Source organism: Streptopelia decaocto, assembly GCF_964273445.1.
Source record: "Streptopelia decaocto genome assembly, chromosome: 22".
Taxonomy (NCBI): Eukaryota; Metazoa; Chordata; class Aves; order Columbiformes; family Columbidae; genus Streptopelia; species Streptopelia decaocto.
The window spans coordinates 6,565,697-6,581,371 of NC_138677.1; the positions used below are offsets into that span (position 1 = coordinate 6,565,697).

The 15,675-nt window shown below is 52.5% G+C and overlaps 2 protein-coding genes across 4 annotated transcripts; both read right to left on the reverse strand.

Moving 5' to 3' along the window:
- Nucleotides 1-1,178: 1,178 nt before the first annotated feature.
- On the reverse strand, nt 1,179-11,394 carry METTL2A (methyltransferase 2A, tRNA N3-cytidine). Its single transcript, XM_082070873.1, has 9 exons — nt 11,247-11,394; nt 9,562-9,653; nt 7,052-7,413; nt 6,266-6,315; nt 5,729-5,789; nt 4,448-4,587; nt 3,521-3,627; nt 3,242-3,307; nt 1,179-1,666 (listed from the first exon to the last, which is right to left on the reverse strand). Exons 1-9 carry the CDS (start codon nt 11,333-11,335, stop codon nt 1,515-1,517), a joined length of 1,119 nt encoding a protein of 372 aa, XP_081926999.1. The 5' UTR covers nt 11,336-11,394; the 3' UTR covers nt 1,179-1,514.
- EFCAB3 (EF-hand calcium binding domain 3) lies at nt 11,378-15,535 on the reverse strand. Of its 3 annotated transcripts, none has more exons than XM_082070876.1 (7): nt 14,247-15,535; nt 13,993-14,066; nt 13,382-13,525; nt 13,154-13,240; nt 12,902-13,065; nt 12,492-12,614; nt 11,378-11,789 (listed from the first exon to the last, which is right to left on the reverse strand). In XM_082070876.1, exons 1-7 carry the CDS (start codon nt 14,291-14,293, stop codon nt 11,520-11,522), a joined length of 909 nt encoding a protein of 302 aa, XP_081927002.1. In that variant the 5' UTR covers nt 14,294-15,535; the 3' UTR covers nt 11,378-11,519. The 3 variants fall into 3 exon arrangements, with proteins under 3 accessions (XP_081927002.1, XP_081927001.1, XP_081927000.1); XM_082070875.1 differs by having other exon boundaries at nt 11,381-11,789; nt 13,993-14,346; nt 15,124-15,535; XM_082070874.1 differs by having other exon boundaries at nt 11,381-11,789; nt 13,993-15,535.
- Nucleotides 15,536-15,675: the final 140 nt, after the last annotated feature.

Here is a 15,675-nt window from a genome sequence, read left to right on the forward strand (position 1 = left end):
GGGGAGGCAGGCGCGGCTCAGCGAGGGGAGGCAGGCGCGGCTCAAGCGAGGGGAGGCAGGCGCGGCTCAGCGAGGGGAGGCAGGCGCGGCTCAGCGAGGGGAGGCAGGCGCGGAGCAGCGCGGGGAGGCAGGCGCGGCTCAGCGAGGGGAGGCAGGCGCGGCTCAGCGCGGGGAGGCAGGCGCGGAGCAGCGAGGGGAGGCAGGCGCGGAGCAGCGAGGGGAGCGGATGGAGGTTCCCGGAGCTCGGGAATGGAACGGCAGGGAACGGCGGGGGCGCCCGTCACCTCCGTGCTCCCAGCGCCGGGCGATTGACGAGCGAACGGGGACCCACCAGCTCGGCAAAAAGCGCTGGTGCGGGAAGAGCCGGCGGAACAAACCTCACGCAAGGCGACGGGGAACGGGGGGAAAGTTGTGTCATTTTAAAATTGTTAATTTATCATACTCGGAGCTCGGCATTATTTGCTAACTCGGTGCTGCAAACGGCTTTCGAAGAGCTCGCGTGCTCTCCAAGCTGTTTCCTGTGCTTTCATCTGGGCTTTAATTCTTTATTTTCAGCAGAGAGCTGCTCCAGTCCCAGCTCCCGCTGCGCCAGCCACATCTCAGCACAACCAGCGGCAGGAGTTTGTGAAATAAAGAAATAAATAAATAGTGCTTGTGTGTGTTCTGTTGTTTTGTTTTTTAAAGAAAAAACTCGCAGAGTAAATATTCCGTCGGGTAAACCACTCGCAGCCATTCAGGGCAGCGCTACTGAGCACCACTGGCAGTTGACGTTGATCAGCGTGGTATAAACTTCATTTGTGCATCTGTCTGGTTTTGGGTGGAGGGATGAGAAGATCCGGGAGCTGTTAAACCCAAAAGAGGGACTGATGTCTCGCACCCCCGGCTGTCCCGGCCCCGCTGCCCCTGCCAACACCCCCACCTTTAACGGGAGCCGCGCAGGGATCAGACACCAACACCACAGCACGAGGCGCCATGGGGAAGCTGGCCCAGAGAAACGAGTGTGCTCTCAGTTCACGCGCTGGGTCGGAGTATTTTAACGTGTGGATGTGCACAAACCCGAAGAGAGCTGCACGAGATAAGCTGGCGAGGGAATCCACGAGGCCTAGCGACCAGTTGCAAAGAACAGATTTACCAGTTCTGTGGTTTTTGTTCCCCAGACAAGAGCACACAACACGAGGTAAGGTCGAAGCTCTCCTGTTTCATGTGGAAATCCGGAGTATGAGCGACACACTACTCAACTTGCTTGGCTGCTGTAGGACAACATGACCATTTCTTAAGTCACTAAAACCATAAATAATTTTAAAAACCTCAGACCAGTAGCAAGACACCTAAATTACGGCTTGGTCTCCTTTTAGAGCATTTGTCCTTAGCAAAACTCACTTGAAGTAACGCTAGGCACCGGAAAGGCACTGAGGTCCTGTGTGCGCTGGCCCCGGTGGAACCACATCTCGCCAGCAGGAGACGCTGCACGCGGTCACGAAGAGGCTCCAACCTAAAAAGCGTGTCCCGGCTCCTCAGAGCTGAGGGGCGGTGGGCTTGCGGTATTTGCACTGGATCCATACTCGATACATCGTCATTTGTTTCCCACGGTTCACCTGCAATCGCCGATCAACCAGATTCTGGATTTTCTGCAGCCCAGCTGTTGTGAAGAGCTCATCTAACTCATCTGGAAGCAGAGAGGAGGAGATGGAGGACACCACGGCTTGCACCCGCCTGGCACCGCTCACACCGAGGGACAGACTGTGTTGGACGATGGAGCAGAGGAAGCTCACGGTCTCGCTTGGCAGGGAAGTGCAAACATCAGACAGGATTTAATTACTGTGCTATGGGGGATTAAGATCACAGTTTCTCTAGTTTCCCTTGAGTTTACCTTCTATTACCAAGGAAGCAAAGAATTACTTGGAGAACTAGAATTACAGAGACTCGACAAAGAGAAAACAGCAGGAGTTTCAGACATGGGTATCGCCTCTAGTAACCAATTAAGGGAGCATCTTCTGACGAGTAGGGACATATCCATTTCTTCCCTGCCGCCCCCAGAGGAATTTCAGAGCCCGCAAGAGCAAAGAAGGGGATCAGGCCTACGCTTTTAAATGGTGGCAGTAAGATCCACGCTGTATGGGCTGGAGGGGAATGGGATCCATTGAGGTTAAGTTGGGGGGGAAAAAAAATCCTTTAGGAAAGCACACCCTGCTGGGGCCCAACCAAAGCACCAAGAGCCCCGGAGGCTGCGGCACCGGCAGGAATTCCTGAGCAAGGAAACCAGAGCCCCAGCGCCCCGGCGCACTGGCCGTGGGCAAACCAGAGCCAGCCCTGCTGCGCAGCACAGCGCTTGTTGAGCTGCGGCCCGGCAGCACGTGATTTTACGGAGTTTCTGCAGAAAAGGGCTAACAGGTCCCAGCTTGTGCTCTTTTATCAGATGCTCGCCATTACGGAGCGTTTGCCAAACACGCACGGAACATTCATTTTGTTGTGACAAACAAGACTTGTGCAGTGGGGAAGGGAAGAGGTGGCTGCAGTTGTGCCGCTGCTCTGAAACCGGCCACGCAGAGGGGTCCGCGGGGCAGCGGCTGGAGGTGCAGCTGGGGATCGGCAGGGAGGATACAAGCCCTGCCGAACACCAAGCAGCAGCAGAACTGGAGAGGCTGCCTCAGCTCGACGCTCAACCACACCCCTCTTATCTCCTCGCAGGAGAATGCTAAAGTCTAGAGAAGTTCCTTCAGGTGGTGTCCACCTCGCTCCATCCTCCGCAGGCAAAGAGATTCAAGGAGAGCTCCTCCAATCCCACCCCTCCCAGTGTACCAAACACACTGGTTTTCTCTAAAAGCTGGGTAATAGTTCTAAACCGAAGGAGAAAAGATTCAGGCCAGACATGAGGAAAGAAATTTTTACAATGTGGGTGGTGAGAGCCTGGCCCAGGTTGGCCAGAGAGGGGGTGGATGAACCATCCCTGAGACATCCCAGGCCAGGCTGGACGGGGCTCTGAGCGCCCTGAGCTGGTGACGATGTCCCTGTCATGGCAGGGGGGCCACTGGGGGAGCTGGGAAGGTCCTTCAACACAAACCATTTTCTGATTCTGTGAAAAGGGATTCACCCCGCCATGTTTGCATCAGCAAGTGACAAGCCCAGGTACTTCACATTTCACACTGCTCCAAGAAAGGCTGGAAAGAGCTGGTGGTGAAACTCGAGGGCAGAGAGACAAAAAGAGGTGAGGAGAGTCAGAGGATGTTTTCCAGCCTCCTACCTTGTGTGAAGAAGTAGACTCTGGTGCCATCACCTCTCACATAGAAGTTATCAGACAGACATTGACCTAAGGGCAAGAGGCATTTAAACAGTTACCAGCTATCATGTAAAAATCAACAACTGCCGTCCAACGGCACGTAAAGACAAGATGCGCTTCTCCTGGCACAGGCCATGCTTGAGGGGAATTAATGAGCTGCCTCCTAAATGAGGGAGCCGGTAACTCCAGAGAATCATCATCTGTTAGTGATCTGGCAAGACTACCCAAGGGAAAAGCAAATACCTTTCTTAAAGCGAAGCTGGGCCAGATCGTAGCGGCCGTAATCCCGTAACAACACCATTCCTCCTGGTTTCAGAAGGCGACTCAGCCTGTTAACGACGCACTGCATCCTGAGGGAAAAACAAACCAGAGGTACTCATCGCTCTGCGAAACAATGCTTGTTTCCTTGGCCTGTTTTCCTAAAAGAAGGTATACATTTTATATATGTTTCAACTTGATATAAAAGCTACCAAAAGACAGCACTTCTCTGAGCTCTCTCAGACACAGGTGGCTTGTTTGGCTGCCTCGTTTCTCACACTCAGTGCTGGTGTTTGTAGAGTTTGTTTGTTGGTTTGTTTGGGGTTTTTTTCTACAATGAGAACCCAGCCTGCCACAGCAGCGATTAACTGCTCTCTCTCACTAATTACAACAGTATCTCCACTGGTTTCTGTAAAACAAGTAATAAGTGAACTTGAAAAATGCTGTGAAATAAAACCAAAGGGAACAGGAAAGAGCGACTAGTGCAGGTTGTAACACACTGTCACACTAAGGTCACAGCACTTTTCTCAACCGTTTTCTGACCCTGTCCCCTCCCTTCTTGCCGCCTCCATACGTTAAATTAATCTCGTCTTTGAGCCTCACAACCTAGTAGCACATTTTACACAAACGGGTGCTGAGTTCCCAGTGTGCTGGGTTCAGAATGGAGGCGCAACTGTGAGCGCAGCAAGACGCCACCTGTAACCACTCAGCACCCCCAAGTCCCCCTGTCCTGCACCAGAATTTGTGACAACAGAAAACACCTGCACATTTCATTTTCAGAAGCTTAATGGAAAACTGGACCAGACACAGAACAAACTTTAACCTTTCCTGATATGGAGGGATCTGCTATTAAAGAACCCCAGTTCTGGATGCACTACCTTCTGACATCAGGCGGGAATTATTAAAACTTACTTCTCTGGGAGAATTGCTGAGAGGACAAAGACAAGAATAACAATGTCGAGACTCTCATCCGGCATCGGGAACGGACTTTGGTCACTGCACAGGTCGTGGACAAACGCAAAGCAGCGAGAAGAATCGAATTCTGCATTGTTCTGTGTTTAAGGGGAGAGAAATCAGAGCATTAGCAGCAGACCTTGATCTCAGTCTTATCTGGACACGGGAGCATTTTATCTTTCACATCATAAAGTGGTGTGTTCAGAAGTGTTTTGGCCTCACTGGATTAAGGCCGACGGGGTCAGGTGGGTTCCCTTGTCTGATGAGGAACGGGGTGAAATGTAAAAAGTGAGTACACACGGGAGATTTACCGAGAGTTTTGGACTTGTTACATTCAGGCAATCAGCACGGCCAAAAATCCCAACTGGATTGGGGGATTATTGAAGTTTTGAGGTCACATTTTCCACTAACAGTGGTAGAAAGTGAGGGATTTACACTCTTAAGCAGGAAATCTTTACAAAAGTGTGTCAGGCCCCTCTCTGTATCACTGAAATCAATATTCATTTGAACTACACACAGACTACTCCCTCAACCCCAAACCTGGCTGCCTGAACTTGTGCTCTTGCAAACACTGAGACTTGTAACAGAAGCTGTGTGTTATTCTAAAGCTGCTGCTACAGATGGCAGGAGCCTCCGCAAACAGTGCTTGCGTCAGGTTAGAGGATGGAACGGCATCCTGTCTCCGCTGCTGTGCTCCCCATCTCGCCTCATTGAGTCATTACATTTCATATTTTAACTGTTCTCTGTTCTGACCTGAAATGCATTAGCAGCGTTTGTCCTTTGGCTGAATTCCAGCCTCCAGCTCCACAGACAGCAGCCCCTCTGCTCAGCTGTCTGTGCAGGACGAGAGCACCCCCCGAGCTGCAGGGGCAGCAACGCACACGCAAACCCAACCCAGCCTCGGTTCCTGTTAAAAAATAGCCCGAATGTTTTCAGGGTTCAGCAGTTGCTCAACTAAAGGAGCGCTGGATTTGGCCAAGAGCTGCCAGCCACAGGGGAAAGGAAACGCAGCTGACCTGTCTGCTGCCAACCTGACATTTTGAGAACTCCAACTTCCCTCATTTCTACAATTTGGACAGCTGGTTTTCCTGATCTACCAAGACAGGGGTCAGCATCAGGGCTGGCTAAATCCAGAAAGCCGCCAGCACTGCTAGACAGCTGGTGGCAGCTGTGACAGTTTTGTGTCAATGTGCAATTGGCACCATGTGCTTCTATCTTTGGAATCACCAGTGAGTTTACCTGGACGAGATCCACGGCTGTTGTAGAAAAATCACAGCAATAGACAAAAAGTCCCGGGTCACTGAAATAAATAAAAGAAACTATCATCATTTATATAAAGGTGCCTCATCAGAATTACAGAAGCGGCTTCAAACACACAGAGCACAGAACTGGGAGCCAGAAATCCTGGGCTTCAGTCTGTATCTATCAGCAACGTGCTGTGCAAAAGCCGGTGCAACATGTTGCTCCTTTATCCCTCGGTTATTCTCATATGGAGCTGCCTGTTTACTTTTCCTTCTGGAAAAGGAGCGGTGCTAAGACCCGGAAGAAAACGCTTTCAGAACGAGACATGTAAACTCACATTATGGTGGTTGTGTTCTGAGACCAAACATTTCCAAGCTCGAAACACAATCATGTGAACTTGCGGATGGCAAATGTACCGTTTGCATCCGGCCTTTCTCTGAGATTGTCTCAACTAAGAACACAGGCAACACTCTTCCAAACATCTTTCAGAGGCTGGTGTATCGTGCAGGTAAAAACCCGCTGAGAAGTACTTACTTATTGGTTTGTAAAATTGGGAAGACTGTATTTCCAGCACCACAGCCAACCTGGGCAAAGAAAGCAGAAGTACGCGCAGTGAAAATCATTTCTTCAGCATGTCCCACGCAGCTAATTTCAAATCATCTCCCTACAACCATGGAACAAAGAGCAACTCACAAGTAACGAGGGAGTACAGCAGCGACCGTTTGCAAATCTCGCTGCAAGATGTGAACATGCTCAGCTCCGAGGAGCAGGGCTGCAGATAGGCGCTTGTGGGAAACGGCAGAGGCTGTCACCAGCGGGCAGGAGCCCAATGTTTAAAAGTCCTACAGAGTGTTGTGGGGACGAACCCCGTATTGATCTGAGATTCTCCACTATTACACGGCCACCAGGAACACACCAAACGGCATCTTTAGATTCTTGGTTTCATTGTTTGTTTCACATCTCCCAAGGCAAACAAGAGTCAGTGCAAACACGCGAAGCATAATTTACAAGGGAAATCTTTATGCCGACAAGTGAAAGAATCAGCTTCTTCAAAAGATGAGTTTTAAATGTTTATCTCAACATCTGATTGTAACGGTTGGTATTTTAAACTCGGAAACTTCTCATGGCCCATGTGCTCTGCCAATTCACAGTCTGAACCAAGAGAATCCCAACAGATTTCACCCAGTGTTAAGCTGCTCTTTGAATTTTACTGATTTAAGGCAATAATGTGCTGTTTCCAATTCTATGTTTTGTGTCCCAGTCACCCTAACACTGATGCAAGGGACTGTGTGACGTGTGACTCTGTCCTACAACTATTACCTCTAATATTCGATAAGCCGCAGACGACCCTGGGTAACCTCCGTCGCTGTGATTCAGCTCATCATGGTCCTGCGCAGCCGGCTCCTCTGCGCAGACCTTAGGTGTGCTTTTGGTCAGGTTTAGCTGATTCTCTGCCCTGGTTTCCAACGAACAATGTCCATTTTCACAGCTTCCCAGCCCTTCGTGGTTGGATTCTTCTTGGTTACTAAATTCACGCACACAATCCCCATTTTGACTCGGGTTCCTGTTAGGAGCCAGCTCAGGGAATTCGGTGAACAGCCAGTGCCTGTCCTTGAAGAAGCCATTTTCGTGGATCTTATAAAAGTCATCCCAGTACTTCTTTGCGTTCACCTCATAGTCCTCTGCAAACACAAGAAAAATGACACCAGCACTCAAATGAGGTCTCAGGGTTTCATCAGTTCAGAGGGTCGGGGATCCCTGCAGACACCTATTCAGCAATTTGCTTTAACAAGTAAGGTTACTGATTGAAAATCACCTGTATTACATTATGCTGTGCCACACAAATACTCAGCCTGCCTCCTCACACTCACTGTGTTAGGGCTAAAAAGGGGAAAAGAGATAGAAGAGGGAGCTGTCTGTCTCCTGGCGGGATCTAAAGGAAGCTGGGAACAGAAAAGGCCTCTTTGAAATGGAAGAAATCAAGCGCTGGCTGAAAAAGATCATGCAAGAAACAGATTCAAAGCAAAAAATGACCATATTTATTTTTCAGTCTGACTTCCTACACAACTTATTCCACAAAGTCCACTAAATACTTGCTTTGCGATCCCGTTTAGCGGTATTAGCTCAGGCGGACACGGGCACCTGAGCCAGACTCCTCCAGAGACTTTTGCGACAGGCGCTCCTGACCGTCCTGTCTGTCTGTGCGGGGACACCCCCGCAGCCAAGCCCGCACCCCCCGTCACACCGCAGAGGGGCAAGCAAGAGTAAATACCGAAAGAGAGCGCGCCAAGGAGCCCCCGAATGGCTGATTATGGAGCCTCAGAGGCAACCCCCTAAACTCCTCCACATCCTTCTCTGTTCCCAGCCAGCAGACACATCTTCGACATACCCAAAAAACTCCTTCAGAACAAATTCTGACAGCCCCGAGAAATCCCGAGAAGAATGCAGCCATAATGACCAATACCCTGCCTTTGTTCTCCTGCTTGGACAGTCCCCATTCTCAAAATACCAGACCCTTCAGGCACATTTGGCTGGGCTGCCTTCCCCCGCTCAGCCACCCCATTGTCTCCACAGCTTCCCCTGAACAGCGCCGTCCAAGTGTGCCCGCTCCCCATTGTTCGGTCTGGGAAATCCATCACGGAGACCTGACAAACTGCTCCAACAGTAAATTGCTCCACAATTTCCTAGCTGTATATAGGTTCTCAAAGCATGACAGGCAGCATCCTTTAATGTTAACCAGATTTTAAAATGAACTCCACACAATGGGTACCACAATAGAAACTGCTGGATACTTCTGGGAATCCAAGAAATTAGGAGGGATGCTCTTTGGTATAATTAAATTTGCTATTGTGAACACAACTGGAAGCTATATGGGCAGTTCTCAATAGCTCCAATAGCGATCGGAATCTCCTTAAAGACGACACACTCCGTTTAATTTGTTCAAATTAACAAAAGGCACAGATGCATCCTAGAGCTCGGCTTGGTACAAGATCATCATCAAACGAGTTTCTTATCACACCAAGGAGCGGGAAGCCAGTTCGGCATCATTTGAGGGACTGGATAATCTCTAACAGGTGTGGAGTGAAGACACGTTACTAACCAACTCAGAACAGCTTCCACTGTCTTACTGACCATAGAGCCGTGCAGCTTTAGCTTGATTCAGGTAAACTTTGTATTTTGGATGGATAAATATCCTTTAAGCCAAGTTTGAGGAAATAAAAGCTTCAGGATCCCTATCCTGCCGCTCTGATAATAAACACTTCAATTAAGATAGAACAATTTTTCTTCGCTTCTGATTTAATCATTATCATGCTGTTTGTTAACTACAGAGACAGATATGGACACGACTTCATTAGACCCTCTTAAAACTGAGCTTGAATTAGGGACAGCTCCGCAGCATGCAAGCAACAAAAGATTGCCTGTTAGAACTGAAGCTTTAGAGAGCAAAAACAGGCAGAGAAAATAAGATTAAATGAGGCTGTTGCTCTACACTGAAAGAAGTTCATTGACAAGGAACACTAACGAGTTTTTAAAGAAACACAACAAGAACAAAGAAGCTCAACCCAAGGTGACTCCTCCCAGCCAAGACCATTTCTGTTCCTGGAGGATGAGTCTCTAGACTGTGGGAAAGTCACAGGGAGGCAAATTAAGAACAGAAAGCTTGCTCTTGCGCCGTTTTTCATTATCAATCACTAGGTAACATACTTTGAATGATTTGGGAGACGGGGGAAGGGAGGAATAAACGAACATGTGTATACAGCTTTCACCAGACTGTTCCACTGTTGTATGAACAATTTAAGACCCAACATTACAACAGTATCCAAAAGTACCTTGTTTATCTTGTGGCAAGAGCTGTGAGCTGTTCTCTTGAACTTTACTCCTGGCACTGGCTTCCTGCTCTTCTGACCACTCCACGTTATCCCTGTTGTAAAAAACAAGAAGAACTACTCAGCTGACAACGGCAGAGCAAAGACAGGGAGAGAAGAGAACAGTTCCAACCCAGCGGCTGTGGAGCTCGGCACCACCTCCAGCTGCGCAGCGGGACACCAGCCGCCAGCACCTACGGCTCCTGATTCTGAACGAATTGCACTTGTACAAAAGATGTAACTGGGAGCCCAAGAGACACCAAACCTGCCCCCTAATCCTTTCCCTACTTGACGCTCAGCCAAGCGGAGAGGAAATAAATCATTTTTCTAAAAACTGTGAGGGAACTCGGTAAAAACGGCTCCTTGCAGAGGAACCGCTGTTCTCACACAGCGAAAAGCACTTGTTCCCTCTCGGGTGACGGACAGGCAGGCGCTTGCTTGCTTTGACCCGGCCATTTGATTTAGCTGTCTTAGAAAACCACATTTTCTTTCTCAAGTTCAAACAAAAAAAAGCATTAGGGTTATTTGGGAGGTAAAGTGTTATTTTAATATTCAATTTAATTATGACAAAAATACCCAGGAAGCTTTAATGCATTAAGACCCTATTAATAACTCAAATGTGCATACACAGTGTGTAGTCATTAAAGTGACTCACTTGACCTTTTTTCATTAAAACAAGTGAATGAAAAGCAGACTACAAGGATCAAGAAGCACTATTTTGGCCTCAGGAGGAATCAGTCTTTTGATATTAACTCACAAAACAAAGACTTGACATTTGTGTGAAAAACTAGATTACTAGGAGTTTCTGCAGGGAAGCGCTACTGAGGATGCACTTCAGAACACGCCTTTGATACAGTCCCAAAATGAACCACAAGCTGCTACATGCACATGTTACTTTATTACAAATTAAACCTACCCAACTCTTAAAAGGGTCTGCCAGCCGGAGACCACAAGGGACATCTTTACTTGAAAAACGCAAAATGCCTTCAGTTCCCAGCAAACCTGAGGGCTTAACGTATCTTAAAACAACAGCCTTCTCCAAGCAAAGCCCTGCGGCCCCAAGCCAACGCCTGGCACCGTGCCGCCCCGTGGCAGATCACGGGGGAAACCGTCTTTGCCCAGCGTCTACATTAGTCACTAACGTGCACAGATAGAGCTTATAGATTCCGGAGAGCAAACCATTTAACTTTATTAACTATAGCCATGAAGCTACAAAGCAAAGCAACACATTTCTCGGAAAGATTGAGGGAACCTGAGGAAGCCCATAAGACTCATTCACCCCCTCCAGACTTCGCCAAGGAAGGCTCAGGACCCCCGATGAGCACCCCAAGCCAGGCAGGAGCCCCCCGAGCCGGGCAGGGACCCCCGCTCCGAGCCCTCCAGGCACCGCCTGCCCCCGCCCCGCCGCGCCCCGGTGTCTGCAGCCGGGCCCCCGAGAAGCCCCAAACCACCGCCAGGCCAGGGCGGAGAGGACGAGCCCCCGCAAAGCTTCGGTCACCCCAGCCCGACCCCCGCGGCCGGGCCTGGAGAGGCACCGCAGGCCAGCAGCGCCTCGGCCGGCTCCCGGGGCCGCTCCGCGGTGGGCAGCAAAGGGCCGGGGACGCGGAGGGGACGCGGAGGGGACACCGGGGGGCGGCGGCCGCCCTCACCAGGCGTTGTGCTGGAAGAGGCGGGCGGGGTCGGTGAGGAAGCGCCTCCCGAAGAGCCGCCGCTCCGGAGCCTCCCTGGGCGCCGCCATGTTGGGCCGAGCGCCGCCGGAAGCGGAAGCGCTACCTAACGCTGCGACCCGGGAGAGGGCGGGGCTGGGCGGCCACGTGGGGGCGGTGGCGGGAAGCCGCTCCCTCACGGGGGTGGCGGTGTACGGCGGGAAGCGGGCAGCACGCGATAAAAACGCTTTTCCTCGCTTTTATTTCGCGTCTCATTCAGCAGCGTGAGGGCGCTGTCCATCCTGCCGTCCATCCCCGCTCGCTCCCTGCAGGCCGCCGCCCCTGGCGCAGCTCCCGGTCCAGCCTGCGCAGGTCAGCGACCGTCACCAGCTCCCGGCCGGCGTTCCACGACCACGAGTAGGTGCAGAAGGTGCGGTGGAAGCCCTCGCTGCCGGGCTGCCCGCCGAGCCGCTGCCAGAGCTGCAGCAGGGCCAGGCGCTGGCCCTGGGCCAGGCCGTGTCTGCGCCGCAGAGCCGCCTGCAGGGCCTGGGGAGACAGAGCCCCGAGCGGCAGGGGTGAGGGACCCGGAGAGCTCACCCAGTGCAGTCCCCCCGGAGCAGGAACACCCAGCTGAGGTGACACAGGAAGGTGTCCAGGGGTTGGAATGTCTGCAGAGAAGGAGACTCCACAGCCCCTGGGCAGCCTGGGCCAGGCTCTGCCACCCTCACCCCCAACAAGTTTCTTCTCAAATTTCAGTGGAACCTCCTGTGTTCCAGTTTGCACCCATTGCCCCTTGTCCTGTCACTGGTTGTCACCAGAAGAGCCTGGCTCCATCCTCCTGACACTCACCCTTTAGATATCTGTGAACATGAATGAGTCCCCCCTCAGTCTCCTCTTCTCCAGCTCCAGAGCCCCAGCTCCCTCAGCCTTTCCTCACACGGGAGATGCTCCACTCCCTCCAGCATCTTTGTTGCCCTGCGCTGGACTCTCTCCCGCAGTTCCCCGGCTGGTTATAACCAATTCATGCTGATGATTAACAGTAATAAACAACTAGGCTATTATTATACCTCTAGTTTAATTTTTCCTTGTACTTATAACCAAATTGCTCTTTAGCACCTGTGTCTAGTTAAAGCATTCGTGAGACAGTTAATGTATGGGTGACCCCAGTGACCAGCCACACTTAGTTCTGCTCTAATTGCCGTCCCCACACAACAAAGTGTGACACGTGCCCCCGTGTTTCACACTCACTTGCTCCCGCGCCCTGCCCGGGCTCTCTGCTGCCAGGTGGCGTGATGTGCTTGAGCCCACAGTGCTGACACCAGCGGAGCTCCCCTGCTTTTTGCAGTGAATGGGAGGCTTGGGAGCAGGTGCCTGATTAAACAGAGGATCAGTTTTTAGGCTTGTTCCCACACCTCCTTCGATCATAGAATCATAGAATGGGTAGGAAGGGACCTTCCCAGCCCCCCAGTGCCCCCCTTGCCATGACAGGGACATCGTCACCAGCTCAGGGTGCTCAGAGCCCGTCCAGCCTGGCCTGGGATGTCTCAGGGATGGTTCATCCACCCCCTCTCTGGCCAACCTGGGCCAGGCTCTCACCACCCTCTTAAAAAACTCCTTCATTCCTGTTCCACGGCTGAAGCGTCACTTGTCCCGCTCACCTCCTGCACCCAGGTTGTCCCGCAGCAGCAGTGGCTCTCAAACGAAGCGGTTGGCTCATCCCTCTGCCTCACCACATTCTGCAAGCCTTTTTTTGGCTTTGCCGGTGGTGTCGCCTGTTTTTTAGAACCCATAGGGAAGACGGGTGTCTGGGCACGAGGGCTGCCTGCACAGGGCCAAGGGAAATAGGAACTGGAGTCACCAGCTGTGCAACCGCCAGCCAGCTGCTCCCGTCGCTCGGTTTGCCTCCTCACCAGGGAAGGACGAGCTAAGTCCTGAATTCCTCGTGCCCCCGCAGCAGCAGCCGCAGCAGCAGCCGCCGTCCGTCCTGCTGCCAAAATCTGAGGGGAGCAGAAACGCTGTTAAAGCTTCTCACGTGTAACTCGGCTGTGGAGCTTGGTGCTCGCCTTGGGGAAGGCACGTGAGGAAGATCGCTTTGCGCACCCAGACATCAGCTTGGAACGAGCCTCCGGAGCACTCACCGTCGGTGTCTGGCCACCCCAGCTCGTCATACGTCTCTGGGCTGCCTGATCTAATCTCCGGCCGCACAGCGATGGTCTCCGTGCTGTAAAGGCTGATATTGTCATTCATGTCTTCAGAGAATAAGTCGAAAGCACCGTCGAATGCTGCAGGCAGGGGCAGGACAGTGGGTTAAACAGGACAGAGGGAGGCGTTACCTGTGTTATGTTCAGTTGGAAACAATGAGTTATAACCACGAGGGATTTGGGGCTGGGATTTGGGCAGGTTGTTCCTCACTGTGCAGCAAAACATTGACCTCCAAGCAGCTACACAGTGCAGGGGAGCTGGGAATCGGGGCAGAGAGGGATGAGCCCATGTTTAATGTGAGGTGGTTGGTTTAGTTCTAGCTCTGCGCTCAGGAGCTTCGGTTATCGCTGTCAAAGAGAGTGTTGATGCTTCCTTCAATCACTGGTTCCCCAAATCTTTAGGACAGGATTGTCCCTTCCTTCATGCACTCCTGGTTATGTCTCAGAGGACCGTGGGATGCTGCAGGGCCAGCCTAAATGTGAAACCACTCCTGGCCACGCCGGCAACACGCCTTCTGGGGGAGAATCCCACGACAAGGTGACGTTACCTTCCTCTTGTTCCCTTGGCATATTCTGTGCTGCTTCGCACTCCGTTCTCTGCTGAGGGGCGGGTGGAGTGTCCCTGCCACACACACAGAGGCACGAACAGAGATGAACAGACAGACAGACAGACAGCGGAGAGGCTCTCACGGACAGACCAGCCGCACTGCAGCTCCTGCTCCCGGACCTCGTCCTCCCGGCCGCAGGGAGACAGGCCGGGGCAGCAGCAGCGCCACGCCCCCGCGTTCCCCCCCGCGCCCACCTGGCTGCCTCCTTTGGTGGGGGGGTTGTCACCCTCTTCCTTGGCATCGGCTTTGGTGTCTCGCTGGTTTTGGGAGCACAGCCAGGAGAAGGAGCAACTTCTGGATGTGGAAAGAAAAATAAGTGGAAGTCTCACACGCTCCCTTCCAGGCAGGACTCGCAGCTGCTGCCATCACCAGGAGAGCTGGAAGGACCCTGCAGTGACACTTGTCCCCATTTTGTGCTGCGGCAGCATTAACTCGCTGCCTCCCCCTGTTCTTGGGCAGCAATGGAAATCCTGCACCCTCCAGCGTCCTCTGCTCCCGCATCTTCCCTGGGGCTCATTCAAATCCTTTCCTGCCACTCGAGCCCCTGATCGCCTGTCCCACCTGCAGTGAGTGTGGAGGGTCATTTACTCCACTTCCTCTGCCCTCCTCAGTGGATCTGAGACAAACTGCCACCCACAGAGGTGACACTTCGTGGACACACTGGCTTTCCTTTCTCTGCCCTTTGAACACAGTGGCTCATGGTAGCCAAAGCCTGACTAGTCCCAGGGGATAATTAACACCGAGCCGAGCTCTCCCTTACACGTACTCGCCTCCATCTGCTAATCCAGAGCCTGGTCTGGCTGGTGGACACGAGGTCACACCACTGTGATGCGGCACTGCGACCCAGCACGAGGGTTCCGTGGTGCGGGGCGGCTGAAGACCCAGGCTCTGTTCCTGCTGTCCCAGCGCCCGTGGGACACGGGCAAGGCGCTTCGGGCCACGTCCAGACGTCCAGGTCCCCAGGGAGGTGCCCAAGACTTGGCTGGACAAACCCTCGACCAAGCCGATCTAGAGGCTGCTTTGGAGGCCTCCAGAGGCTCCTTCTCACCGGGTTTTCTGTGATTCACTCACCATTTACTTTTGCCTCTTTCAGCTTCTCTGGGTTTGAATGGATCTGAGGGGTGGCCGGGATGGAGCCCTCACTGCTGACATTGGCTTTGTCCTCTATGAAAATAAAAAAGCCCCTCTGAGCATTGATTTCCTTCTGAACAGGGGTGTTCTAAGCACCATCCCAAACACGCCAGCAAGGTGCTACTGCCTCCTACAGCCCGGACACGGAGGGAGATTGGTTATATACAAACAGGAGCAGTTTAGTAACAGCTTCTGCCTTTCTCCAGCTTCATCCTCCAAAGGATTTAAAATCTTTTCAGCACATTGTGAAACTGATCTGTGCTGCACGCAGGGAGGGGACGAGCCCGGGCACCGCCGGGAGGGGGCGCAGAGCGAGAGGAGGCGGCTCCTACACACACCGGCCTCGAAACGAGACGGGAAACTCGATACTGCAATGAAATCCCTCCCCGGGCAGGGCGGGATGCGGCGAGCGCAGCCAGCTGAAGAACCGCGGACACGCGGCCGCGCCACGGGCAGGGCAGGAAGCCGAGCACCCGCACGGCGGTGCGGAGC

Coding starts and splice junctions, on each gene's coding strand:
- EFCAB3 (XM_082070875.1), bottom strand. CDS start 14,293: ATGCCAAGGAAGAGGGTGACAACCCCCCCACCAAAGGAGGCAGCCAGG. Junction 13,526..13,992: donor GCCAAGGGAACAAGAGGAAG/GTAACGTCACCT, acceptor CCCTGCCTGCAG/CATTCGACGGTGCTTTCGAC. Junction 12,615..12,901: donor GGACAACCTGGGTGCAGGAG/GTGAGCGGGACA, acceptor CTGTTTAATCAG/GCACCTGCTCCCAAGCCTCC.
- METTL2A (XM_082070873.1), bottom strand. CDS start 11,335: ATGGCGGCGCCCAGGGAGGCTCCGGAGCGGCGGCTCTTCGGGAGGCGC. Junction 5,790..6,265: donor CCAATTTTACAAACCAATAA/GTAAGTACTTCT, acceptor TATTTATTTCAG/TGACCCGGGACTTTTTGTCT. Junction 3,308..3,520: donor CCAGCTTCGCTTTAAGAAAG/GTATTTGCTTTT, acceptor TCTTGCCCTTAG/GTCAATGTCTGTCTGATAAC.